At 58.1% G+C, this 27,803-nt stretch overlaps 1 protein-coding gene across 1 annotated transcript; it reads left to right on the plus strand.

The window, feature by feature from the left end:
- Positions 1 to 118: 118 nt before the first annotated feature.
- On the plus strand, positions 119 to 27,798 carry ACACB (acetyl-CoA carboxylase beta). The gene is made up of 53 exons (XM_076352503.1): positions 119 to 307; positions 795 to 1,222; positions 4,645 to 4,777; positions 5,272 to 5,410; positions 5,692 to 5,801; positions 5,980 to 6,061; positions 6,544 to 6,642; positions 6,959 to 7,068; positions 7,329 to 7,439; positions 7,623 to 7,832; positions 8,081 to 8,251; positions 8,556 to 8,717; positions 8,962 to 9,125; positions 9,601 to 9,751; positions 9,832 to 9,935; positions 10,590 to 10,671; positions 11,194 to 11,339; positions 11,417 to 11,567; positions 11,720 to 11,854; positions 12,378 to 12,524; positions 12,642 to 12,830; positions 13,186 to 13,286; positions 13,371 to 13,459; positions 13,540 to 13,664; positions 14,082 to 14,195; positions 14,284 to 14,397; positions 14,797 to 14,886; positions 14,993 to 15,111; positions 15,367 to 15,504; positions 15,969 to 16,068; positions 16,160 to 16,267; positions 16,460 to 16,516; positions 16,928 to 16,969; positions 17,047 to 17,262; positions 17,363 to 17,518; positions 18,092 to 18,295; positions 19,095 to 19,250; positions 19,627 to 19,749; positions 19,965 to 20,234; positions 20,573 to 20,670; positions 20,839 to 20,959; positions 21,156 to 21,266; positions 21,824 to 21,967; positions 22,051 to 22,171; positions 22,337 to 22,433; positions 22,617 to 22,713; positions 22,958 to 23,093; positions 23,416 to 23,593; positions 24,058 to 24,170; positions 24,831 to 24,985; positions 25,242 to 25,412; positions 26,091 to 26,227; positions 26,357 to 27,798. Exons 2-53 carry the CDS (start codon positions 804 to 806, stop codon positions 26,481 to 26,483), a joined length of 7,143 nt encoding a protein of 2,380 aa, XP_076208618.1. The 5' UTR covers positions 119 to 307; positions 795 to 803; the 3' UTR covers positions 26,484 to 27,798.
- Positions 27,799 to 27,803: the final 5 nt, after the last annotated feature.

Consider the following 27,803-nt stretch of genomic DNA (forward strand, 5'->3'; position numbering starts at 1 on the left):
TCCACCCTCGCCTCCAGCAGTTTTCCAGGCGCGTTAGCGGGGAAATATTTCTGCTTGACGTTACCGTCACGTGCGAGAACGCAACTGTAACGTGACCACGAGAGTCAGGGGACGCTGGGGGCCGGGATACATGCTCCCCCGACACGCACCCCCCTCACCGGGGCCTGGCATCGCGCCGGCTTTCGGCCCGGTGTGGACAGAGTGACCGGCCGAGATAAGCGTGACTGGGAGTTGCGGTGCGGGCAGGCGCAGCCGGCGCTTGTCCCTGCCAGTGCCGGGGGGGGACCCGCGGGGCTCGGCACCCATGGTGAGTGGCCCCTTTCCTCCCAGGAAGGGGCCGGGGCTGAGGGGAGCATGGTGGGGCTGCGGCGGTTTTCCCTCACGACCATCCCTAGCTTTTACTGCCTGTAGAGATTTGGGGTTTTGGTTTAAGGGCCCCCCCCATCTGTGAGGGGCCGGGGATGGGGTCGGCAGGGTGGCCTCACCGCCACCCTTCGGATGCTGTGAGCAGCTGGGGAGGCGGGGGGCCCGTTTCAGCCCCCTTAATGCCATGTGAAGGCAGAGCGGAGCTGTGCCCCCTGCCAGAGCTGCTCCTGTTTTGGGGAATAAAAATAGCTCCAGCTGAGCCTGCAGGTGGCCCGGCCGAGCTGGAGGGGGTCTGGCTGGGTGTTGTGGGGGGCTGCGGTGCGGGGAGCACTGGGGAAGGGGACTTGGCGTGTTGGGGAGCTGCTCCTGTCCCCCTGCACTGGCTGATGGGGTCCTCCCTGACAGAGCGTCTCTGCGCCTCTCCCCAGGGCAGGTGAATGCTGCCGGCCGCCCTGTTCCTGCTGGTACTGGTGCTGCTCATCTGGGCCAAAATGTCCAACCCTCAGCCCAGGGAGGAGGAGAAGCTGGAGCAGACCTTGGCAGAGCAGCCAGCGGCTCCCACCGTAGCCAAGCCCCCAGCGCAGCCAAGCACCCTGGCCCCCAACCTGCCGCCACAGGCCAGCAAGACTGCGGTGGGGGAGCAGGAGCAGATCGTGGTGTACAACCCTGCCGCTCTCCGCCGGCCGGCCCTGGCCAAATTCGTGCTGGGCTCCTTCGAGGACAACTCCTCTGATGATGAACTGGTGGCCGCGGCCTTCAGGGTGGGCAGCCGGCGCAGCAGCCTGGTCAGTGTTGGGGGGACTGGTGCTGAGCCCCCCACCATGACCGCCCCGCTGGAGCCTGCCACTGACATAAGGTACGGCGCATGGGGTCGGGAGCAGCGGCGGTACAAAGATGCCCCCATTTGGGGTGGGCAGATGCTTTTTGTGGGTGCATTTCTCAGAGCCCCGTTGCTAAAATTGGGGTGCGTGTGCTTCTTGGAGCCCCAAATCAATACCCCAGTCCTGCCTTCTTTGATGTGGTGCTGCATGAAAGACCCTGACAATAAGGTTAACGGCAGAACCCCAGGAAGAGCAGAGGTGTCCGAGTGCTCTGTGTGACAGCAGTGCCACATGCACGAGTGCAGCAAGGACTGGGGCAGGGGTTGCTCCGTTACAGTGATTTTGGATGTCAAAGAACAGGGTGGAAAGTGCTTTTAGTGTGCATGGCGTTCCTTCAAACGCAATCCCCAGCGCTACAACCAAATTGCCCAATTGCTCCCGTTTTCTCACAGCTTCCTCTCTCATTTTGCTGCTTCTCTCTGTCCCTGCACCATCTCCCGGTGCCGGGAAAGGCCGTGCCAATGCACCGGCTGCAGCTGTGGTTGGCACAGGATGGGAGCGCATCGGGGAGTGGGGATTTTCTTGTGTGGCGAGACGAGATTGGGGTCGGTTGCGGTGGTAAGCGTGCGGATGGGCAGTGGTGGGCGCTTCTGATGTTTGCCCTGCGCCCGCTGTCCTTCCGGGTGCACATTTTGTGCACGAGCGTTGCTGGGGGCATTTCATGGGATGTAAACCTGCAAGCTGAGCTGAGCCTTTTGACAGGGCACCTGCATGTGCACGTGTGCATGCACTTGCACTTGCACATGCACTTGTGCATGCAAATGTTGCCCTGTGCCCTCGGGGCTGGATCCCACAAGGACCCGCTCCTGCTGCCAGGTTCACTTTGCTTCTGCTATGGGGGGGATGCTAACACCCTCCCGGTATTGTGCGTGGGGAAACACAGCATCCCGGGAGGAGTGGGGTACGTGGGGTGCTCCTGTGCCGCTCCCGCCCTTCCTCTGCCCTTGCAACTGTTGCAGATAAATTATTCACAGCAGAAAAGTTGCCCTTTGGTGGTTTTACGATGAGTTGATGAAAAGTGGATGAGCTTTGCTCCATGGGTAGCTTCACAGCGACTTTTACCCAGCGCTGGTGCCGGCGGGGCCGTGGGGCAGCTCACTGCTGCCTGCTGGCTTGTGCAGAGCGGCTTCCCGTGCGAGCACAGCTGACCGTCATTATAAATAACTGGAAACAAAGCGCTGCTGCCCAGATCCTCCTGGCTGCTCCGCTCCCCGTTAAAAATAAAAGACCTTTGGCTGCAGGGACACGTTATGAAACTTGACAGCCTAACTGTGTCTTCTTGCCTAGCTGGGGTTTTGGGCGGTTTCACAGACAGTGCTGCCGGTGGGGTATCGCTGCTGTTCATCTGTGCTTTAATATGGGAGGAATTTCCTTATGTCGCCACCCGAGTCATGTTGTAGACGTGGCTGGTGCAGCTTGCAGGATGGGACGGGTGCACTGGCACAGGCTTTGCAGTGGGGTTTGGGGCTGTGGGAGGGAAGCAGGCAGCGCGGCCGGCCCTGGCAGAGCAGCAGAGCTGCCAAGCAGCGCAGGGGATGTGCCGGAGTGCGATAAACCTGGCGCTGCTCGATGCAGTGCTCCAGCTACTTGGAAAACACCCTGAGTGCATGGAGAGATCAGGACGTTTCCCAACCTCCCAGGGGGTTTTGACACATTTCCCCTTAAAATAAATGTGCCAAGTGCCGCTCCTGTGCAATCAGCTCATTCGGGGGGGGGTGGTCCTTCTTCCTTTGCTTATTTATAGCGCATCCATGGAATAACAATCAACAGTTCAAAATCTCTCTGAGTTATGAGGTGGGAATGTGAACCTGCTACTTAAAACAGAAAGTTGCTTAAAACTCTGGGCAGAGCCATGGGAAGGCACGTGCCTGGCTGCCGGGGAGGTCCCTGCCTGCCCGCCATGTGCTGCCGGCATTGCCAGACCTTCCTGTGCCGGCCGCTGCCGTGCCAGGAGGTGGGAGGCGCGAGGGCTGCCTTACATCGCTGCTGGGGCTGGAACCCTGCAGAGGGGCTGGTCCGGCCGTCCTGCTGCCAGCGCAGCCCACTTGGACCTGCCTGCTTCGGGGATGCGCGATGGGCTGTGAAACAGGGAGTAGACTCTGGAGGGCATGGAAACGCCTTCAGTGGAAAACCATGGTAGGGGTGAGTCTGGCTGGCAGCGTGGTGAGCCTGGGAAGGTGTTTTGGGGTCCTGGAGCAGGCAGCGCGGGCAGGATGGGGTCTGATCTGGCAAGGAGCTGCGGCTGCTATCGTTGCAGGCTGTGCGAGAGCAAATTCCCAATGCAGCTTCTGAGAGCGGCGCATCACACTCTTTGCAAGGTTTCTCGCAGAGCACTGCCTACTCTTTGCTCCCCCTGTGGTAACTCTAGCACAGCTCGGGGTGGTCTTGTAGGGGCATCTCCAGCTGCACCCGTCAGAGACCTGGTGCTTATGCCATGGGGTTTGGAGGCAGCAATCCTGCTTGCCTTGCACCAACGCCTGTGAAGGGATGCTCTGTGCCATCCTGTGTACCCGTTGTTTTTCCTGCCACCCATACCACCCAGCCGGGCTGCTCCGGGTGTCCTCCAGGGACGCGGGGGATAGATACAGCTCTGCAATGGGGTTTGGTGTGAACCGGGAGCTGTGGGGGCTTTGCAACAGACCTCGGTTGCTGCAAAGGGGCATTTGTGCAAGTACGTCCCTGGCAGTGGGAGGGAGGGTCTGTGCTTGGTGCTGCATTTCGGCCTCCTGGGAGTGTCCCCATTCCTCATCCCTTGGAGCAGTGTGGTGCGTTTCCAGCTGCAGCTGGAAAGCTGGCTGGCAGCTGTTAGCAGTGCAGAAGCGGGCATGGCCGTGCTGCGGTGGTAGCAGTGCTCTGGACACAAGCATGCTTCCAAAAACCCTGAGCAGCTCTCTGCTCCCTGAAATGCAAACCCTGGGGCTTTTGTCTGGCGCAGTGGGGACTCAGTCCAGCCCCGTGGCTGCAAATCTGCTTGTCGCAGTGTTTGAATCAATGAGGACCCACAGCTGCTGGGGGGGGTGTTTTAATTGCGAAACACGCTCTGTTCACCCTGACTTGCTTGCCCCATATAACTCAGCGGAAAACAGTTTTCTCTACAGTGTTGCAGTGGGTGTTAAATGTCCCTGGAGAGATACTGGTGCGCAACAGGGAGCTGGTAGCAAGGAAAGCGAATCCCGATGTTCCCTGTGTGTGTCAGCAGGGTGAAGGGTTTTATTGCTTTCCTCGGAAGAAACAGTGGAGGGGTCAAAGTCTGGTCTCCGCTGCTGCAGGCTGCCTGGCTTTCTGCAGATCTGACCCCCCAGGGAAGCCCCAGCCGGCAGCAGTGCCCTCGTTGCGCCTGGTGAGGGTCTGCTCGCGTGGCTGCGAGCTCACTGACGGCCATCGCGTCCCGCTGCAGGCCTAGCATGTCCGGGTCGCACCTGGCAAAGAAGGGCCGCGAGCACAGGAAGATGGATCTGCAACGGGACTTCACCGTCGCCTCGCCGGCAGAGTTCGTCACCCGCTTCGGGGGCAACCGTGTCATTGAGAAGGTCTTTCCCCGTGCACCCCTGCCTTTGCCCGGGTGGTGGGTCGTTGCTTTTCACGGCGGCATCCTCAAGCATTGCCCAAGTCTCCTGTGCCCGCCAGGCTCGGACCGATGGCAGTCTGGGGCAGCTCAGAGCTGTTCATCCCCCGGCTTCACCCACCCTCGTGGGCTGGGAGAGGGAAATCCTCCCAACGCTGCCCTTGCACGGAGGCTGCTTGCAGTGGCTTTGCACAGCAGACACAAACGAAGGCCAAAGTCCCATCCTTCGTCAGCCCCAGTGCCGGGCATCAAAGCTGCTGTTAAGGAGCCTCCTGCTCCACCGGCATGTACAACTGGCTGTTGTAAAGTGCCCATGTTAGCATGGCTGCCCTGCTTTCCTCACTGCCTGCACCCAGCCCTTGCCTCCGTGCTGCCGTCCCTCGGGGCTGTGTGCCCAGCCCTGCACCCCAGCAGCAAGGAGAGGTTTCAGCCTGACGCCCCGCATCCCCGTCCCCCCAGGTCCTCATTGCCAACAACGGCATTGCCGCCGTGAAGTGCATGCGCTCCATCCGCCGGTGGGCCTACGAGATGTTCCGAAACGAGCGTGCCATTCGGTTCGTGGTCATGGTGACCCCTGAAGACCTCAAGGCTAATGCGGGTAATTCCTAAAATCATCCCAGCGAGGGATGTTCCTTGCCCCAGGGCTGAGCCAGGGCAGCCCTTTCCTTCTCCCTGTGCTGCTGCCTGGGACATGGGAGGCTCTGCACAGCCCGGGGTCACACACTTTCCTCCTGTGCAGCCAGATCCAGGAGTAAATAATTTTTCGTCCCTTCAGCCCCCCCAGGATGGAGGATTTGGGGAGAGGGTGCAAGGGGCAGCATGTGAGTGGGATACAGCTCGAGGGACTGGCTCCCACCACCACCATGCACTGTCTTTCAGAGTACATCAAAATGGCAGATCACTACGTGCCTGTCCCTGGAGGGGCCAACAACAACAACTACGCCAATGTGGAGCTGATCGTGGACATTTCCAAACGGATCCCAGTCCAGGTAGCAGCCGCTTGTGGGCCTCCCACCACTTTGTTGAGGGAAGCGGATGGGGAAGAAGGGGCACTCGGAAACAGGGTGACGTCCCTCCATGCGGAGGAGCCAGGCACGATGCTGTGGGCGATGGGAGGACACCAGTGCAGGGAGGTAACAGCTCGTGTTGATTCTTCTCTTGTGCCAGGCGGTGTGGGCTGGCTGGGGACATGCCTCGGAAAACCCCAAGCTGCCAGAGCTGCTGCAGAAAAATGGGATAGCTTTCCTAGGTAAGGTCTCGCTGCCTTCCCAGCGCTGGAAGGAGCAGCGGGCATCAGGCTAGTGTGTGCATGCACGCTCGCTCCCCAGGGACGCTATGCTGGACAATGCCCGTTTCGTGCATCTGGCATGTTGACCCTGCAGCGTGGCAGTCCTCAGGCCAGTTTCCTGGAGCTGTCCCAAGAATCTAGCTGTTTTCTGGGTTTTCCCTGTAATGCTCATGCTGATGCAGCATTCATGGAGGAACGTTGGGTGGGAGCAGACCTCATGGGCTGCCCAGCTAGGGGTCAGCCCGGGCTTCCCTTGGAGAAGGGTCAAGCTCCATCCTGAACCGGGCAATGGGTTTGGGGAGGGGGGTTCCCACGCCCCTACTCTTTGCAAAAGGGCTGATGGTGCCGGCTCAGTGGGGAGCAGCTTTCTGCAGTATCTGTGTGACGGGGACAGGCTGGCTGGCCAGGCTGGCTGAGCTCACACCTTCCCACCCTGTTCGAAGGTCCCCCCAGCGATGCCATGTGGGCACTGGGGGACAAAGTCGCCTCCACCATTGTGGCTCAGACGGTCCAGATCCCCACGCTGCCGTGGAGCGGGAGTGGTAAGTGCCTCCTCCCCGGCCCCGCACACCCTCCCCACTCCCCCATTTCTCTCCTCCTTGCCTCTCCTTCTCCCCCAAAGCAAGCGCCAGGGTTGGGGTCCCCGGCCCGGCTGACTGCAGAGTGGCTGCAGATATCGGGGACCCCACTGCAGACAAGCAGCTGCTGGTTCGGGCAGAGGGGTTTTTGGAGATGGGGTGCATGGAAACAGGGGAAATGGCATGTGCCAATGGGGTCCCCAGCTCCCTGGGCACAGCCAGCATGCCACCCCAGCCATGCCACCCCTGGTGGTGACTGTAGCCCTGGCTGTGCCTACAGGTCTGGTGGCCCAGTGGTCTGAGGAGGACCAGAAGCATCAGCAGACGATCAGCATCCCCCTTGAGACATACGCACAGGGCTGTGTAAAGGACGTGGAGGAAGGCCTGGAGGTAAAGCCGGGCCCACAGGCAGCCGCTTGTCTCCCATCCACCATTATTTCTCCTTGGAGCCTGTATGCCCTGGCCCTTTTGGCCTCCCATCACATGTGACAGTGATGCAAGGATGTTTCAGCAGCAGTTCGTCCCTCTGCACGGATGTGGCTTGGGGCAGTCCTGCTTGGGGATGCATGGGCCTGGGGCAGGGTGGACTGTCGGGGTGATCGGCTGGGCTACAGAGCACTTCAGTCACCCCAGTTCTTGTCCCCCCTCAGGTGGCCAAGAGGATCGGCTACCCATTGATGATCAAGGCAGCAGAAGGCGGTGGGGGCAAAGGCATCCGAAAAGTGGAGGCAGCAGAGGAATTTGGCACCTGCTTCCGGCAGGTGAGAGGTGTCCAGAGCCCCCAACCCCATCCCCCTCCCCATCCCATCCTGGGACACGCAGCAGGGTCCTGCTCCCACTCTGGGTGTCTCGTGCTTCCCACCTGGGCTCACCACAGGACCTGCCTCTGTCCTGGGATGAATTTGGGGGGTCATGCCAGAGCATGACCCTCTCCCTCACTGCAGGTGCAGGCGGAGGCGCCTGGGTCCCCCGTCTTCCTGATGAAGCTGGCGCAGCATGCGCGGCACCTGGAGGTGCAGGTGCTGGCAGATGAGTATGGCAACGCCATCTCCCTCTTCGGCCGCGACTGCTCCATCCAGCGCAGGCACCAGAAGATCATCGAGGAGGCGCCCACCACCATCGCGGCACCCTCCGTTATTGATGTGATGGAGCAGGTGTGTGGCCCTGGTCTTGAGGTTTTAGTGAGAAACTGGTCTGACCCTTGCTGGGTTTATTGCGGTTTTTGGCACCTGAGGCTCCCAAGGAAGGGAGGGACCTCCCGAGCCGAGCAGGGAGCCCCAGCCCTGCTTGTCTCCTTGGGTCTGTGCAAGGACACTGCTGCCGTTTTGCTCGGGACACCCCAACTCTGCTGCAGTGAACAGAGGGCCATTACTCCCCACGGCGGTTTCACCCTCTCCTGCAGTGCGCGGTCCGCCTGGCCCAGATGGTGGGCTACGTGAGCACGGGCACCGTTGAGTACCTCTACAGCGAGGATGGGAGCTTCCACTTCCTTGAGCTGAACCCGCGCCTGCAGGTGGAGCACCCTTGCACAGAGATGGTCGCGGATGTGAACCTCCCTGCTGCCCAGCTGCAGGTACCTGAGCGCACACGGGCAGCTTTGTGAGGTGTGTTAGATGAAGCAGTTTTGTAATTTAGGGAGAAGTGCTGGGCTGGAGCCTGGCAGAGGGAAGCTGTCCCATATACCAGCATGTAGGGTGCAGGCAGAAGCAACGTAGCATCCCTCCTCCGCCTCTGGCTCCCTGCCGGGAGCAGTTGCCTGCAGCGTGGTGCCTCTTCCCCTCGCTCTTCATTCAGACCATCTGTCGATGTCTTCCAGTTGTAATTTTGATGCTAAAGTCTTGTTCTGGCAGCTAAAGTCCTCCTTGTTTCTTGTGCAGATTGCAATGGGCATCCCCTTGCACAGGATAAAAGACATCCGGGTGCTGTACGGGGAGAGCCCCTGGGGCGATACGCCCATCTGCTTCCACAGCCCCACCAACACCCCTGTGCCCAGGGGCCACGTCATTGCCGCCCGGATCACCAGCGAGAACCCCGAGGAGGTGAGCCGGGGGGCCGGCCTCTCATACACAAGCCCCACGTGTGGGGACAGGGGGACCCTGTCACTCGCAGGGTTGAACTGGGCACGGTCCCCCCCAGCCGGACAATGTTCACGGGCATTGAACCCATGGGATCGGTGAGATCCGCGTGCAGACTGATAAACGACACAGGGATTCCCCTTCCCTGTTCAGTCTGCATGAGTCTCAAGCCTGGTTTCTCCATGTCTTCTGCTCTGTCTTTGCTCAGGGTTTCAAGCCCAGCTCGGGGACGGTGCAGGAGCTGAACTTCCGCAGCAGCAAGAATGTCTGGGGGTACTTCAGCGTGGCGGCGGCCGGGGGGCTGCACGAATTTACCGATTCCCAGTTCGGGCACTGCTTCTCATGGGGAGAGAACCGGGAGGAGGCCATCTCGTGAGTGTGGCGGGACGGGGTGGAGAGCAGATGTCCTTGGGAAGACTCGCAATCAGTACATGAGCCGGGAAAAGTGGCTTTTATCTGAGAGGACCAGAATGGTGCCTCTGTGCTGAGCAGCTTGTTTGTGCTGCAGAGACTGTCTGGCCAAAGCCAAAGTTTTCAGACTGCACCAGTGCTACGGCCCCAGTTCATCAACCTGATCCTTAAAGACACGTTGTAGTGATCTGCTAAACACGTGCTTAGTGCCAGTGAGCAGCATTCAGTAATTGAGCAACATGTAATGAGTCTGTCTTGGGTATTTAAGTAAGTGTTTTATTAAGTCAATGTGAACTGTGGGGCTGTTTCATCCAGGCGTGAGGGCACCCAGGGCTCGGGAGCTCATCACCCCAGTCCCTGGGGTTCCCTGGTTTCCTCTGCTGAAAGCCAAGCGCCGCCTCGTCGGTCATTAATGGAGGGTTTTGCTCCCTAAAAGGAACATGGTAGTCGCCCTGAAAGAGCTGTCTATCCGCGGAGATTTCCGGACCACAGTAGAGTATCTGATTAAACTGCTGGAGACAGAGAGCTTCCAGAACAACGAGATAGACACCGGCTGGCTGGACCATCTGATTGCCGAGAAAGTGCAGGTGGGGGAGACCGGCCACCCCGGGGTCGCTGCTCCCCTTCTGGTGTAAGACCCAAACCCTGTCATTTTTGCACCCCACAGGCAGAGAAGCCGGACACGATGCTGGGTGTCGTCTGCGGTGCCCTGAACGTCGCGGATGCCACCTTCAGGACGTGCATGACCGACTTCCTGCACTCGCTGGAGAGGTGCGGAGCGGGGGCTGCCCGATGGGGGCTCAGCCATGCCATGGGCACAGGGGGCACAGGGAGTCCATGTCCTAACGGGCGACTCCCGGCAGCCCATGTGGCTCCTGCAAGCATGGAGACCTGAGTGTTGCTCTCCCCGGGCCATCTTCCTTCCCACTTTTGCTGCAGCAGCTTTGTAAATCTGGAGACGGTAGCACTGCAACAGCTGGGAAACAGGGGTATCTGCTGTGACTCACAGCTCCGGCTTCTCGGCTATTGCTTTGTCTGGAGAGGGGAAAAAGCTTCACACGGTTGGGAAAACAGCTTTCAAGGGAAAGTGGCTTGGCTGAATGCAGCTTGCTTTTGTTTTTGCACTTGAATGTCAAGGTTATTCCTCTGGCCTTGGAGGACACCCGGGGCTCTCCCCCGCGCCCTTATTTGAGTGTGTTTTGCTGGCGTCTGGCCTGCCTCCAGATGCATTTTTACAAGGCGCTCACGTGGGTCATTTAAAGCAGATGCTTGTCCCCTCTGGTCACCTTCGCGCCCTCCCGCAGTCAGCTCGGAGCCCTCACAGCCTGACGCCAGCAGCACCGCTGACATCTCGCACACTTGGCTCCCTGCCGGCGCTCCAGGCAAGCAATACTTGTGGTGCCTGACCCATCCATTGTGTTTCAGGGGGCAGGTGCTTCCAGCAGCCTCCTTGCTGAACATCGTTGATGTGGAGCTCATCTATGAGGGCGTGAAGTACGTTCTCCAGGTGAGGGCTGGGCCGTGCTCCTCCTGAACCGTCCGCAGCACTTCTCATGGGGACAGGGACGTGTGCGCCTGTCCTGAAGGAGAAAGATGCAATAAATACGAGGTTGTCCTTTAAAAATATGCAACATAGAAGTGAGGTTAATAACCTCATTTTAACTAGACAGACATTTTCATACGTCCTGTTGCCCTTAGTTTAATAAAGGACCTCCTTTATTGCTTTTAAACCCAATTAGTTGAACTTCATGCAAAAACTCCCTACTCACAGTGAAAGCAGCAGGTGAGCCATGAGTTAAACCAGCTCCGGGCTGCCAGTTGAACCAGCTCTTTGGTGCAGCCAGAGGTTGCTGCCTCCTGCCCTCCCCGGCACAGCCCCATCCCGTGGCAGCATGGGACCTGCATCAGCCCTGACACCAAGTGCGGGGAGATGCTCCTCACCCCCCACCATTACCACCAGCCCCCAGAAAGGCCATCGCATGCGTTTCAGGGGGTTGCACTGAGGGCTCTCCCCGGCCGCTGCCCGCAGGTTGCCCGCCAGTCCCTGACGACATACGTCGTCATCATGAACCGCACTCACATAGAGATAGACGTGCACCGGCTGAACGACGGTGGGCTGCTGCTCTCCTATGACAGCAACAGCTACACCACCTACATGAAGGAGGAGATCGACAGGTACCTCCCCACTGGGGCCCCACCGGCCTTCCCTGATGACCGGCAGCTGGTTGGTGAGACCTTTCCCTCTCCTTAAGATATCGGATCACCATCGGCAATAAAACCTGCGACTTCGAGAAGGAGAAGGACCCAACGGTGCTACGCTCGCCCTCCGCGGGGAAGCTGCTGCAGTACACGGTGGACGATGGTGGCCATGTAGCTGAGGGGAACATTTTTGCAGAGATCGAGGTGAGTTTTGCAGAAGAGCCCAGAGGAGATCCGTTCCTGCAATGCTGGTGGATGGCACAGATGAAACCCACCAACACTGCCGTGATGCTCGAGGCGCTCTGCGGTGCGCAGGTGCTGCTTGTTCGATGACCGTTTCACCCGTCCTTGCCCAGGTGATGAAGATCATCATGACGCTGGCAGTGGAGGAGGCCGGGCGGGTGCACTATGTCAAGCGGCCAGGTGCACTGCTGGAGGCGGGCTGTGTTATAGCGCAGCTTGAACTGGATGACCCCACCAAAGTGAAGACCGTGAGTCTGCCGGGGGCCGGCCATGCTGCTGTTCCCTCCTGTCTGCTCCCAAGCAGCATCCCGCAGGGCACCGGTGATGCTCACCGGGGGACAAAATGAAGAAGCTGCCCTGACTGGGGCATCAGCAGGGATGTGTCCCCATGCTGGCACAGGGTGGCACTCGCATGGCCATGCCGCATCCCCCAGCTGGCTGTGCTGGGACTCGAGTAGCTGCTCTGCATGCCGCGGCATTGCTCTGCATAAGCATCCCATGCATGCTTACTTAGCGTGCAGAAGCTCACATGCAAGTTTTTAGTGTACCATCTATAGCACTCTGTCTACATGTCCAGTTTTTCTGCATTGTTTTCATGATGGGGCACTGGCAGAGACATGAAGCTGAATGTTAGGTGCTTCCTCTGTATCTAACCAAAAGCAGATGCTGGAGGGGTTGTGCTGGTTTCTCTGGGGCAGCTGCAGCTCTCGGGCAGCTCCGTCCCATGTTGGCAAGGACCCGGGCCAGCCCACCTGTCTCTGCTCTCTCCAGGCACAGCCGTTCACGGGGGGGCTCCCAGCCCAGCAGACCCTCCCCATCACCGGTGAGAAGCAGCACCAGGTTCTCCGCAACGTGCTGGACAATCTCACCAACGTCATGAATGGGTACTGCCTGCCCGAGCCCTACTTCAGTGCCAAGGTGGGTGCCGGGGGCAAAGGTGGTCCAGGTGTCCTGCCCCGTTGCCTTGTGTTTGACATGATAGCAAGACAGGCAGTGCCAGTGGGTGCAGGCAGCACCAGCTTCTGCTCCCCGCAGGTGAAGGAGTGGGTGGCGCAGCTGATGAAGACCCTGCGGGACCCCTCCCTGCCCCTCCTGGAGCTGCAGGAGATCATGACGAGCATTTCGGGAAGAATCCCCCTGTCCGTGGAGAAGTCGATCCGGAAGGTGATGGCGCAGTATGCCAGCAACATCACCTCCGTGCTCTGCCGCTTCCCCAGCCAGCAGGTGAGCGGCGCAGGGGCTGCACTCCCCAGCTTGGCCTTTGCTTCCTTTTTAGCTAGAGCTAGTTAGGAGTTTCTGCCTGAATTTGTCCTGCCAAGAGATATTATAAAAAATTAAATGAGTGAGGGAAACATTTGTGGTTTTATGCCTGTGTTTTTATGCCTGTGTTTTTATGTTTGTGCTTTTATATTTGTGTTTCTATATTTTTTTGTCACTTTGCATTTTTCACTTGGGGGAAAAAAAAACAAATGAAAGGCTCTGCATGCAGCAGCACTGTCCCCAGGCCAGCTGGGGAGCTGGCAGCCCTGCGGCCGTGCCGGCCCCAAGCTGCACTGGACCCTGTGCCCTCTCCCTGCAGATCGCCAACGTGCTGGACACCCACGCGGCCACACTGCAGAGGAAGGCTGAGCGGGAGGTCTTCTTCATGAACACGCAGAGCGTGGTGCAGCTGGTGCAGAGGTGAGCCCTGCACTGTCCATGACCCTCCCTGGTCCCCCCCCCACCGCCACCTCCTCGCAGCATGCTGGGATCTCTGCTCCCCAGGTACCGCAGTGGCATCCGGGGCTACATGAAGGCAGTGGTGCTAGACCTGCTAAGACGCTACCTGCAAGTGGAGACACAGTTCCAGCATGGTGAGGGCCCAGGGGCTCTCCAGAGGGGTCTGCGGGGCTCTCTGGGGGGTCTGCAGCGCTCACCATGCTCTGCCCTGCAGCTCACTATGACAAGTGTGTTATCAGCCTGCGGGAGCAGTGCAAACCCGACATGACCCCCGTGCTGGAGAGCATCTTCTCTCATGCCCAGGTGGCAAAGAAGAACCTGCTGGTGACCATGTTAATTGTGAGTACAGCCCATGCCCCGAGACACCAAAAGTAAAGGCTGGTGGCAGGGAAAAGCCTGTAAGCCGAGGCAATCTCTGCATCGCTGCAGGACGGGACATGGCTGCAGGTGGCTGTCACAGCCCTGTGCTTTCCTCTTGAAAGCGGGTGGACACATGAGAAACCTCTTTTCTGCTCTGCTGTTTAATGCACCCCCAGGGTTTGGGTTTTGCATTCAAGTGTCCATTCCTGCCTCGTTAGAGGGGCTTTATCTCCCCTCTGTAGTGTTGCATTGCTGCACTTGGTTCAAAGAGCAGCATTCTGCCCATTTTAGTGCCTCAGGTCTTGTCCCCGTTACCCATGCAGGGCTGGGGGTGTGGGATGAAGCCATCCCACAGTGAGGGGCCTGAGCCGAGCCATGGTGGTGCGTGCATTGCAGGACCAGCTCTGTGGCCGCGACCCCACGCTGACGGACGAGCTGACGGCCATTCTCCACGAGCTGACACAGCTCAGCAAGACCGAGCACTCCAAAGTGGCACTGAGGGCTCGGCAGGTCAGCGAGCTCTGCACTGTGCCGTCCCCACCCCTGTCCCCATCCCTGTCCCCGTCCCCCACGCTCCCAGCTGCTTCTCCCCTTGCAGGTGCTCATCGCCTCTCACCTGCCCTCCTACGAGCTGCGGCACAACCAGGTGGAGTCCATCTTCCTCTCTGCTATCGACATGTACGGACACGAGTACTGCCCTGAAAACCTGAAGGTTGGGAATCACGCGATTTTCCACAGAGGGAATTTGGCTTTCGGGTGGCTTTGGTGAGGAGGTCTGGCTGTAAGTGGCTTAGCCTTAAAAATAGCCAAAAAAGCAATCAAAGCCTTGCTGCAGTGTCAGTGCCTGTGCGGAGCAGAGGAGGGGGTGCACTCCGTTGCTGCCAGTCCCCATCCCCTGCTCCTCACCCCACTTGGCAGGGGACTGACATGTGGATCCACATCTGGGTCTGGCGGTGTCCCCACGGTGGGCTGGGTGTCCCATGGCATGCCGGTGGCCAATCCTGCACAGCTTCACATAAAGAGACCCCTCTGGAATGTGCCTCCCCCATCCTGCGATGGGGCAAGGGGGTCCCATTTCATCCTTGCCCTAAATTTTGCTTTCTTCCCCCAGAAACTGATCCTTTCAGAAACCACCATCTTTGATGTGCTTCCCATCTTCTTCTACCACACCAACCAGGTGGTGCGCATGGCAGCACTGGAGGTGAGGGCTGGGGGGGCCGCGGGGGGCACGTGAGCTCTGGAGGGTGGCATGGATGTGTGCGGTGGGAGCAGGGGCATGCCGGTACCTCCTGCTGTCCCCCTCCCAGGTGTATGTGCGGCGCGGGTACATTGCCTATGAGCTGAACAGCCTGCAGCACCGGCAGCTCTTGGATGGCACCTGCCTGGTGGAGTTCCAGTTCATGCTACCCTCCTCCCACCCAAACAGGTATGGGGGCCCCTGCACGCCTGTCCCGCTCCCCTGGACATGGTCCTTTTTGCAAAGCTGTTGGGTTTGTATCATCTCTTCCATGCAAAAAGTGGGGACCCTCAGAGGCAACTGCCCACCGCGCTCTCCCTTTGCCAGTGGAGCAGGATGAGCCCTCTTCGGGTCAGGGTCCCGTGTGGGACCTGTGTGGTCCCTGTTGGACCCAGGAGTGGTGCCTCCACCCATGGCTGATGGCTGCCTTGGTCCCCCACGCAGGATGTCCGTCCCCATCAGCATCTCCAACCCTGACCTGGCCCGGCACAGCATCGAGCTCTTCATGGACAGTGGCTTTTCTCCTCTGAGCCAGCGGATGGGAGCTATGGTGGCCTTCGACAGATTTGAGGACTTCACAAGGTGGGGGTGCAGGGACATGCCTGGCTGGTCATGCATGTGCCTTTTGGATGCCGCTGCAGTCGTAGAGAGCAAAAGGGGGTGGAAGAGCCAAAGCTGGCGGTGGCTGGGCAGCGCTTGGGGCAGCTCCTGTTCCTCCTGCAGCCGGAGGTTGGGGCTGAGTATTTTCAGTACAACAGTTACCTGGTGGGGACATGACATGTCTTTTGGGGACCTGTGGAGCCTAGGGGAAGCTTGCCTGGCACAGGTTAAGCATCTCTGCACATTAACACAGCAGCGCTCAGAGCTGTGTTTCATGAACTGTGGCTTTGCCATGGATTGGTGGAGCCTGGCTGAGCCAGTGCATGCCCCTGGGCCGCTGTGCTGGTACCTGCATCCCTGCCACAGCGGGTCCCTGGCGCTGTCCCCTCGGGCGGGGCGTGGGCATGACGTGCTGACTTGTCACCCCATCCCCGCCGTTTGGGCAGGAACTTCAATGAAGTGATCTCGTGCTTCGCCGACCCGCCTTCGGAGAGCACGCTCTTCAGTGAGGTGCGAGCCACCGTCTACGAGGAGGAGGACGCCAAGGTGGGCACAATGCTGTTGTTGTCCCCCCCAGGTGGTGCCGGGATGGCAGTGGTGCTGCTGGTCAGGGTTGACTGGGGGGTTTTGTTGCCAGAATATCCGTGAGGAGCCGATTCATATCCTCAACATTGCGCTCCGCTGGGCTGACCACATGGAAGACGAGAAGCTGGTGCCTGTCTTCAGAGCCTTTGCCCAGTCCAAGGTCTGTCACTGGGGCCAGACCCCCTTTTTGCAGAGCCGGCAAGCCAGGGCACTGTAACCCAAGGCACTGCCTCATCTCCATGGGGCACTCCCCAAAACGCTGCACCCTACGGCAGCCGCTTGGGTTTTGTTTGCTCCCTCAGTGGAGATGTTTAAGCTCTCATGACTGGTGGAGTCTTCTGTTTCTGTGTAGAAAAATGTCCTCGTTGACTGTGGTCTCCGGAGAATCACATTTCTCATTGCCCAGCAGGTGAGCGCAGACTGAGGCACCGACAGACAGAGTAACTTTAGACACATTGTGCTTCTGCCTCCCTAAAATGCCTAGAAACATCTATAAGTACCTTACAGGCGTAGCATTGAGTGATGGATGTACCTACTGTTCATCAGGAGCTGGGAATTAATTAATGAGGGATTCAATGAGTGATTTATCTCCTGTATTATCCTTTATGCTGCTAATGTCTCCAGTAACATGTGGTTCCTGCATGGTCGCTCCATAGCTTTAAGCTGCCTTTAAAAGGCATTGATTACTCCCAGCTCTTTTCCCTTTCGGGGAGGAGGAAGCCTGCAAGGTTTTTACTTCTTAATGAATTCACTGAAAATCAGAAAAATCCTCTTAATGCCAGGATTATTCATGTTGTCCTCTCTCTCCCCTTTGCTCTAGAGAGAATTCCCCAAGTTTTTCACGTTCAGAGCCAGGGACGAGGTAAGAGCCGTGGTTAGAGCAGAGTCCATCTGGCACTGGCTGACCGGCCGCTCGCTCACCCCTCCGTGCTGCGCCAGTTTGCAGAGGACCGCATCTACCGGCACCTGGAGCCGGCGCTGGCCTTCCAGCTGGAGCTGAGCCGCATGCGCAACTTCGACCTGATGGCCATTCCCTGCGCCAATCACAAGATGCACCTCTACCTGGGGGCTGCCAAGGTGCAGGCAGGCGCCGAGGCCACCGACTACCGCTTCTTCATCCGTGCCATAGTGCGCCACTCGGACCTCATCACCAAGGCAAGGCGGCGCCGGGTCCCCCGGGCGCGCGGGCAGAGGTGGGTGCATTTCAGGTGCAGGGGTTGCTCTGGCTGCCCCTGAGCCACCCGGTGCACCACAGGAGGCTTCCTTCGAGTACCTGCAGAACGAGGGCGAGCGGCTGCTCCTGGAGGCGATGGATGAGCTGGAGGTGGCCTTCAACAACACCACCGTCCGCACCGACTGCAACCACATCTTCCTCAACTTTGTCCCGACAGTTGTCATGGACCCTTCCAAGGTGCATTTCTTGGTGCTCATCTGGGGATGGAGGTTGCGTCGTCCCCCCATGCTCAGTACCACTGCACAGACAGGCAGTCACCCCCCACGCTGGCTATCAGACCCAGTCCTGTCCAGTGCCCACCCGACCCTGGATGGGGGTTGGATTCGGCAGCCCCAGAGGCTCCTGCAGCTTAATTTCTGTGTCAGACCTTCACTGTGGGCTGTTTGCTGGGAAGGTGCTGAGATTTCACACTTTGCAATGACCAGGGCTTTTTGTACAGATTTGGACAAGCAGGCAGTTCACTGGAGGGCACAAGGGTGGGTGACAGGCTCTTCCCCCAGGCAGTGAGCAGTCTGAAGGAGTGGGGCTGTGTCCGTTTAGGAGGATGTGGGGCACTGTCTTTCCTTCTCCCCAGTGGTGGCAGCACCAGCTCCCAGGGATGGAGGGATGGAGAGAGGGAAGGGGCTTGCCCAAAGCAAATCTGAAATGGCTGTTTGGGGTGGAGATACAACGGGGCTGCTCCAGCCTTGGCATCGGGGACAGTGGTGTCCCCAGGGCCACAGACCCATCCATGTGCTGTCCCGTGCCCAGATTGAGGAGTCGGTCCGGTCCATGGTGATGCGCTATGGCAGCCGCCTCTGGAAGCTGCGGGTCCTGCAGGCCGAGGTGAAGATCAACATCCGCCTGACGCCCACTGCCACCGCCATCCCCATCCGCCTCTTCCTGACCAATGAGTCCGGCTACTACCTGGACATCAGCCTCTACAAGGAAGTGAGGGACCCCAGCACCGGCAGCGTGAGTAACTGCAGGCAGTGGCTGCAAACGGGAACCCAACCACGACTGCTTGAGCAGCTATCAGCTACAGCAAAGCTTTGGGGTGGTTTCTGCAAAAATCCTTGTGCACCTGCAGTGCTGGTCTGTCCCAGAGCCCCCGGGACTGCAGCAGCATTCCCAGGGCTGGCCCGGTTTCACTCCCCTCTGTGCTGCATCCAGTTGGGCACCTCGGGGTGATGCTTTGCTCCAAAATGGTGCTGAGCCCCAGGGGTGTTGCTGGTGCGTAGTTGCGCAGTTTTTGGTCTGGGAGGTGAAGGTCAGTGTTAGGGTGTTACTGGTACTTGCAGCACAGCAGTGTTGCACTCTGTCCCCTCAATGGCAGAGTGGAGTGGAAAATCATATTGTTTGGTCGAGTAGTGCCACAGGCATGAGCATTTAGGACGAGAGGAAATGGCCTCAAGTTGCGCCAGGGGAGGTTTAGATTGGACATGAGGAAAAATTTCTTCACCGAAAGGGTTGTCAAGCATTGGAAGAGGCTGCCCAGGGAAGTGGTTGAGTCCCCATCCCTGGAGGTATTTAAAAGACGTGTAGATGCAGCACTTAGGGACATGGTTTAGTGGGCATGGTGGTGTTGGGTTGACGGTTGGACTCCATGATCTTAGAGGTCTTTTCCAACCTTAATGATCCTGTGATTCTATGATCTTGGCCAGGCAAAGCTCAGCAGCGCTCCAGCCCTGTGGGGCTCTTGCAACTTAGCATTGCAGAGAGGACTCACCCGCATGCTGAGGAAAGGCAGCCAACACTCTGCCCTTCTCTCCAGATCATGTTTCAGTCATATGGGGACAAGCAAGGGCCACAGCATGGGATGCTCATCAACACTCCATACGTCACCAAGGACCTGCTTCAGGCCAAGCGGTTCCAGGCGCAGTCCTTGGGCACCACCTATGTGTATGATTTCCCTGAGATGATCAGACAGGTGAGTCCGGCTGAGCAGAAAGAGGCTCCAAATTATTGCATTTGCTTTTCTTCCTCACCCTTCCCAGATATTCCCATCTGGGGAAGACTCCTCTCCCCTCAGCTGGCAAATAAGCCCAAGCCCCAACATTTTTGGTTATGTGAAGCATTTCTAAACTGATTCCTAGCTCTTGCAAATTGCTGTAGTCACACTTGTGGAGGACGTGAACCAGAAAGCCCCGTGCAAGGAGGTCTGCAGCAGGGTGGGGGCTCTAATGCAAAATTTTGCTCACCCCAAGTCCCAGCCTGCTGCAGAAGTGTGCGTCTACGCTCGGCAATAGCCTTGGAGCTGCTGCACCCCATGCTTTCAGCTCATCCTGTGCGCGGTGTCTCTGCAGGCTCTCTTCAAGCTGTGGGGCTCCTCAGAGCTGTATCCCAAGGACATCCTGACGTACACTGAGCTGGTGCTGGACTCACAGGGACACCTCGTGCAGATGAACAGGGTCCCTGGAGGGAACGAGGTAGCGGGGGATGATCTGGGAATGGGGCGAAAGAGAGGGGCAGGGGGAAGCTGTGCTGCAGCAGGTGGGAATGGCTTGTGGCTTCCCCAGTCTGGCTGTGTTTAAAGCCCGGGAGATGCTCCTCAAGCAAATGTTTTGTCTGTTGATGCAGTCTGCATCTCGGACCCATTTCTCTGGAGGAGCCTGCCCTGTGACCTTGTGCTGTTTTGGGGCAGGTGGGGATGGTTGCTTTCAAAATGAAGCTGAAGACCCCCGAGTATCCGAAAGGCCGGGACATCGTGCTCATCTGCAACGACATCACGCACAAGATTGGCTCCTTTGGGCCGGAGGAGGACCTGGTCTTCCTGCGGGCCTCGGAGCTGGCACGGGCTGAAGGCATCCCCCGCATCTACATCGCCGCCAACAGCGGCGCCCGCATCGGCTTTGCTGACGAGATAAAGCACATGTTCCAGGTGGCCTGGGTGGACCCTGCGGACCCCTACAAGGTGTGTGGGCACCTCCACTCCTGCCATCACAGCAAATAACAGAGGACTTATTTGGGGAAGGAAGGACCAGAGCTAAACTGGGACACAAAACTGTGGGATCAGTGCTGGGGGGTGAGCACACATGTGCTTCCACTGCTATGGGGATGGTTCCCTCCGCTTTCCCCAGCGGGATGGAGATAAAGGTGCCAGTGCTGGCACGGCTGCTCTGTCTAGACCTGGTCCCTGAGCCACTGTTGATGCATGGGGCAGGTTTGGGTTGGCTTTGGAGAGGGGCTGTGTCCCACATAAGTGTGTGCACGGGGGGCTCCACAACTTATCCTCCTCCTCTTTATTTCCAGGGGTTCAAGTACCTGTACCTGACTCCCCAGGACTACACGAGGATCAGTGCCATGAACTCAGTGCATTGTGAGCACGTGGAGGATGAGGGAGAGTCCAGGTGAGCCCAGCTATCCCATGGGGCACACAGAGCCACCCCGAGCCTTGCCCTGCATCCCCGTCGGGACGCAGCTCCTACGTCCTGGCTCAGCATCCTGCCAGACACATCACGCAAGTGAGTGCTTCCCCCTGTCCTGCCCATGCCACCGTGGCTCTGCTTTCCCCGCAGGTACGTCCTCCTGGACATCATCGGCAAGGACAACGGATTTGGGGTGGAAAACCTGAGAGCCGCCGGTACCATCGCTGGGGAGTCCTCTCGCGCTTACGATGAAATAGTGACCATCAGCATGGTACAGCTATGGGTCCTTCCCCTGCTCCACTCCTCCCCTCTCTCCTACTTGCTTTTAAGGTCACCCTGGGGGGAATAACAGGATGCAACAAGCGACCTGGTGTAACTCCTGCAGAGCATCATTCTCCTGGTGCTCACGGACTCTGCTGCAGCCCTGTCTCCCCAGTAACCCCGTGTGTCCTTGTGTGTGTGCCCAGGTGACCTGTCGTGCCATTGGGATTGGCGCGTACCTGGTGAGGCTGGGCCAGCGTGTCATCCAAGTGGAGAACTCCCACATCATCCTCACTGGCGTCACAGCTCTCAATAAGGTACCGTGCTCCGGCCGCATGTTCTCCCTGGCACTGTCCCTCATGCCACTACATGCGTGGGCTCCTTCCCTGTCCCATGGGAAGAGGTGGCAGTTCCCTGCACGTCACCTCATGGGACCTGTCTGGAGGAGACGCAGGGGAACTGCGACTGGGCTTGTCTCACTGAGAATCGAGAGAATGCCACCCTGCAGCTATTTGGTATTTCTTTAGGGGCCAGTTCATGGCGCATCGCTCCTGGAGCAGGGCGGGATGGCAGAGCTGCCACAGGGACTGTTTGACTCTGGTCCCAGGGGCAGGACCCATCTCTGGTCAGATTCGCACTGGTTTGAGCTGATTTGAAACCTGCTTAGCTAAACCGATGTACTTGTGGGTCCCTTTAGGTGTCTAAAGCAGAGTCCTTTTGCTTTAACATCACCCTGGCAGGCAGAGGTGGAAATTCAGCCCCAAACCAGAGGGAATGTGCCTGTACAGAGGTTTGACTTAACAAACAGAGCAAGGAGGAGTGGCTCCTGTGTTAGCAGAGACCGATCTGTGTTTCTGTTAATAATTCTGGCAAGGTGTTGGGACGTGAAGTTTACACATCCAATAACCAGCTGGGAGGCGTGCAGATCATGCACAATAATGGTGTTTCCCATGTCACCGTCCCGGATGACTTTGAGGGGGTCTACACCATCCTGCAGTGGCTCTCGTACATACCCAAGGTAGGAGGGCACTGCAGGATGGCGGTGTGGGGTGTTACCCCATGCCTGGCTGGTGACCTGCCCTTCGGGGCTCTCCCTTGCAGGATAACCAGAGCCCGGTGCCTGTCACTGCCATAAGTGACCCCATCGAAAGAGAAATCGATTTTGTCCCTTCCAAAGTCCCCTACGACCCCAGGTGGATGCTGGCAGGGAGACCCCATCCAAGTAAGTGAGGGCAACCCGAAACTTCTGCAGTAATGCTCCCAAACATATCTTGCAGCTGCAAACCCCCTGTCCTGGTGCAGAAGGTGCTTTTTGTTGTGGGTTGGTGCACAGGGAGCCTTTCAGTGCTCACCATTGCGCCGCTCTGCTTTTTCCTGTGCTCTGCAGCTCTCAAGGGGACCTGGCAGAGTGGTTTCTTCGACCAGGGCAGCTTCCTGGAGATCATGAGGCTGTGGGCTCAGACAGTTGTGGTTGGCAGAGCGAGGTACTGCCAGGAGCTGGGGGTGGAGCCCCGGAGCAGAGAGCGATGCGGGGAGGCTGCATGCACACTCAAGCCCTGGCCATGGCACTGCTTTTGGGATGGTGGTGGGGGGAACCTCTCTGGTGGGGCTGGGGTGCAGCGTGGAGGGGAACTGGCCTCTGCTGAGGCCACCCTGCCTCACTGCAGGCTGGGAGGTCTCCCGGTGGGTGTCATTGCTGTTGAGACCCGCACTGTGGAGGTGACGATACCTGCGGACCCTGCCAACCCGGACTCAGAGGCGAAGGTGCGTGGGGAGACCTTAGTGCGGCCCAGAGGCAGTCGGGAAGAGGCTGGAGGGGAGAGCAGGGAAAAAACTTAGTGTAATCCTTTGGCATGTCTTGATTTTCCTTAAAGACTGGTGAAATCAAGGGTGCTTGGTCAGTTTGTTTTCTTCCAGCTTTTGCACATATGTGCCACCAACCTGCCAGCGCGGTGTGCCGGGAAGCACCGGCACTGGTCTCGGCACTGCTGCTTGCCATCTTTTGCAGATAATCCAGCAGGCCGGGCAGGTCTGGTTTCCAGATTCTGCTTTTAAAACGGCCCAGGCTATTCGGGACTTCAACCGGGAGCATCTCCCACTGATGATCTTCGCCAACTGGCGAGGCTTCTCCAGCGGCATGAAAGGTACCCATGCTTGGGGTGCCCAGATCCCCATGCCGTGACATACTGCCGGCACTCCTGCCACCCCACGGGGTCCTGGGATCACCCAGCCTACCAGGGTCCTGCCTGCACCACTCTGAGATGTGGGGTTGGGCTGGGGAGGTGACGGGGCATCGCCAGGACCCAGGTCCCAGGGCTTGGTGGCTTCCTGCTGGGCTGTTTTTTGGGGTGCTTGTTTGGTCTTCCAATGGAGAAGGTGGCTTTGGGCAGCTAGGAGGAGGCAAGGGGCAATAGCCTGGCGCATGGCAGTCACAGCACCCAGCCACTGAGTCCCTTTGGCTTTCAGACATGTACGACCAAATGCTGAAGTTCGGCGCCTTCATTGTTGATAGCCTCCGGGATTTTAAGCAGCCTGTCCTGGTCTACATCCCGCCACACGCAGAGCTGCGGGGAGGCTCCTGGGTGGTCATTGACTCCACCATCAACCCCCTGTACGTGGAGCTCTACGCGGACAAGGAGAGCAGGTCAGTGTCCAAAATACATGTGCATCCTCCGCAGCCCAAGGGCAGAGAAATGAGAGCCGGTGCATGGGGTCTGCAGTGTCATAGTCCTGCTGGCAGAGACCTCCAGTCACTTGAGGTGTGTATTTTTTACCATTGAGTTAATCAAAGCCATCAGCTAAAAGTTCCAGGGCTCTTACAGAGCAGCGTGGCAGGTATCTCCTTGGGGATATACTCCTGCATCCAGCGAAGGCTGCAGGCGAGTAAAACATGGTTCTGGGGGTCAGGAGGCCTTTTCTCTAATCTGAATTAATTCACTTGGAGCAAGCTGTAAGGAGTGGGATAAACAAGAATCCCAGACTGGAAACAAAACCCTTTTAGGTTTTCTCTCTCCCTAATTCTTAGAAGAGAGAGTTGCCTGGATCTCTTGTCCCAGAATATATTCTCCCGTGCAGACCAGTCCCTGCTTTACCAAACTTTCCTTCCAGGGGAGGCATTTTGGAGCCTGGAGGAACAGTGGAGATCAAGTTCAGAAAGAAAGATTTGGTGAAGACCATGAGAAGGATCGATACGGTCTATGCCAAGCTCGTCGAGCAGCTGGGTAAGGGAAGGGCGTTTCAGCTTGTGGGCATTGGTAGCAGTAAGTTAAAACATGAGGCTCAAACACCATGGTGGCAACCATCAGGAAATCCTTTAGTGTTCCTCTGTGAAAATTCTTTATGACTTTTCTGATGGTGGAGCCTGCCAAGGGGATGTGGTGGTACTTTAAAACACCTGTATCTCCTGGGGGCTTTGTAAATGGTGCTGCACTTTTCTCCCATGCTTTGAGATGAAGAATGGCAATGGCCATGCTGAATCGGTACCTAATGAGATGACACAGTCATTACAGAGCTGCACAGAGGCTGCCATTAATGCGCTGGGTCTCCTTTCGCCCTGTGATCGGCTCCTGCCTGGGGCGGATGGCGGGGCTCCTCCACCCTGCTAAAACACGGTCCCACAAAGTCATTGCAAATGCCACCTCCCACCTCTCTTGTGGCAGGCACTGAACACGGTGCAGCCCCTTCGTGGGCATGGCTTTCTGTGGCTGGGCTCTGGGCAGGGGTGTAAATGTGCCAAAGCAAAGGGACATGACGCTGGGTGCCCCATTTCCCGGCGGGGGTGGCTGATGTAGGAGCACAGAGCGGAACCCAGACCCCGCGGTGGCCTGTGGACCCCGTCACAGGGGCGGCGGGTGGGCTGCTCAGCATGGCGTGTCCCACAGGGACCCCCGAGCTGTCCGAGGTGCAACGCAGGGAGCTGGAGAAGCAGCTCAAGGCCCGGGAGGAGCTCCTCCTGCCCGTGTACTACCAGGTGGCTGTGCACTTCGCCGACCTGCATGACACCCCGGGCCGCATGCAGGAGAAAGGCGTCATCACGGTGAGCCAGGGCATCGGTGGGAAGGGGCTTGGACCAGGGAGTTTGGCAGTGGTGGCACGAAGGTGGGAAGCAAAGTCCCCTCCCGGGGGTCTGGGCTGCAGCTCAATGTGCTGTTCCTGCCCTGGGTGCTGCTCTGCTCAGGCCTGGCAGAGCTGCCTTCAAACCCGCCGGTGTGAGCTGTGAGCAAGCAGTCGCTGCACATCAGCTCCTCTTCTTTCTGCAAAGACGAACCCGGGCTCTGGCCCCATTTCTGCAGGACATCCTGGAGTGGAAGAACGCCCGCTCCTTCCTCTACTGGCGGCTGCGACGGCTGCTGCTGGAGGAGGTGGTGAAGGCGGAGGTCCTGAAGGCGAACAGCGAGCTGAGCCACATCCACATCCAGTCCATGCTGCGGCGCTGGTTCATGGAGACGGAAGGAGCCGCGAAGGTACCCCCAGCCCCGGCTTCCCGAGGCATCCCTGTGGTCAGGGGGATCCCAAGGACTGTCACCTCGCTCTCCTGTTGCTTGGCTGTTTCCTTCGTGCCTCCCTGAGGGTTTAAACATGCAATGGGAATTACCATTCTGCAGCCTGTGCCAGGGTGGGCAGCTGAGCAGCCCTGAGCCTGGGGCTGTCTCTTCAAAGCAGGTGACCTCAGTTGGATGCTGGTGCTCAGCGGTAGCAAGGTGGCCCCCAAAAAACACGGGTCTCCTAATTTTCTACCATCAGACAGGGCTGCCCAGGGCAGAAGAGAGATTTGGGGTCTTTGCATTTGAGCTGCTCTCAAGTGCAAGTGCCATGACACACACATCGCCATGTCAGTCCTGTGCTGGCTGAGCTGGGAAGTGAGGGTGTGCAAAGGAAACATATTTTACCTTAACTTCTTGCATTTTCAACAGTCCACGAAGCTTTCCCCAGTTTCGATTTCCAGACTGAACCTTTTCCCCAGTGGCTGTTACATGGGAGGGGGTGTGTGTGCCATGCTGTGCCATATGTGCAGGACTGAGAAGAAAAATCCCATTGCCTGGTTGTGTCATGGGAGGAAAAAGCCCAAGGATGCAGCAGAAAGGGGGGGCTCAGGCTGTGCAGGCAGCAGGACCCCCTGCCCACGGTGCTGCTCTCCCCAGGGCTACCTCTGGGACAACAACCAGGTGGTGGTGGAGTGGCTGGAGAAGCACATGCAAGAGGACGACAGCACCCAGTCGGCCATCTGGGAGAACATCAAGTACTTGAAGCGGGACTACATGCTCAAGCACATCCGGAGGTGAGCGGCTGCGGGAGCTGGGATGCGAAGGGCAATGCTGTCCCCTGGGTTGAGGACAGTGGGTGGTGGAGATGAGGCAGTTCTTGCTTCAGCCCCTGAGGCAGCTGCCCTCTCCTGTCTGCCTTGCAGCTTGGCCCAAGCCAACCCTGAGGTGGCCATGGACTGCATCATCCAGATGGCTCAGCACATCACCCGTGCACAGAAGGCCCAGGTTGCCCGTCTCCTGTCGACGGTGGATAATGATGTCCCATCTTGAGCCGGTGGCCGGCGGCGTGCAGGGCAGGAGGGGCACTGGGACACGCTGCTGCTCAGAGGGCAGACCTTACCTCCCCACCTGGTTCGTCAGCCCTCAAACTGAAGCCTGGGACTCCTACTTGTGTGCCTAAATAAAGGACGCCAGTGTTTGTATTTTAAGCCATGAAGATGGTCTCTCCATCCGTGCAAAGTTCCCTCTGGCACTGGGGGTTTTCATCAGAGGGGCAGCTTGGCAGAAGACAAACTTGGCCCAAGCCAAGTCTGGAGTCTGGAGCTGGTGCAGAAGTTGGTTTTAAAAAGAATCTAAAATCTTTTACTGTGTTTTAGTTGCAAGCCCTGGCCTTAGTCTTTAAAACAAACACCAGTGTCAGACGTATCTCATGAGACTGGACGGAGCTGGAAGTACAAATCGACTGGCCCAGGCACCACAGGGGAGCGGGACGAAGGAGGAGGTCTCCGTACAGCCCTGTTGAAGCTGACCAGGCACCGGCACAAGGAAATATAAACCCTGCTTAAGAAGCAGTCTCAAACTGATGTTTTATAATAAACTCAGGAAATGTGAGGAGCAGTTTCTCTCATCCTTCCCCTTGTTGGAGAGCAATCAGTAGATGTGACTATGAGTAGCTGATGGCCCAGAAAAGACATTGGTGAGCCATGCTGGGAGCTGTTGCAGCGGGGACTTCAACAGATCTACCACGGTTTGACTGATCCTCCTGTTCCTCTCGCCCGTCCCGTGTCCTTTCTGGCTCCTGCCACAGCTCCTTTGGGTGTTTTCAGCCTGTGACTCCTGTGGAGGACGGAGAGGAGGGAGGACACGGCTCTGGGTGCTCCTGCCTCAGCGACCCGGTTCCTCTGCTGCAGCACAGGAGCCAGGGTGAGCTCTCCGTCTGCTCGGACCTGTGCTTTGCTTCTTGGGTGGTCTTTAATCAGCTTGGTTCACGGAGGGGAAATTTGAATATGTGCTTTCCAGTGTCTCTGGCTGTGTGGGTGCGTCATTTCACCAGCACAGGTTTAGCTTTGGCTTGCAAAGGGGGAGGCAGGATGGCGATGGAAGGTGGGACGCCTGGTTCAAGTGCAGTGCTGGTATTGCCACGGTGTGGAGGTGTTGGACACCTCCTTGGTCATGCCTGGGCTGGGGGCTCCTGCCAGGGTCTGCGGGGAGGTCTCCCTGTCCTGGGGTTGGGGGTGGAGAGGGCCTTATGAGATGCTTACTGGTTTGAAAGTTGTCACTGCACTTTGTCAGGGAAAGGGGGTGCTGATGCTCGCCTAACGGGAGCCAAACCACCGCCAATAAAGTGAGCACAGTTCTCAAGGAAGTTTT

Source organism: Aptenodytes patagonicus, chromosome 15 (assembly GCF_965638725.1).
Source record: "Aptenodytes patagonicus chromosome 15, bAptPat1.pri.cur, whole genome shotgun sequence".
Lineage (NCBI taxonomy): Eukaryota > Metazoa > Chordata > Aves > Sphenisciformes > Spheniscidae > Aptenodytes > Aptenodytes patagonicus.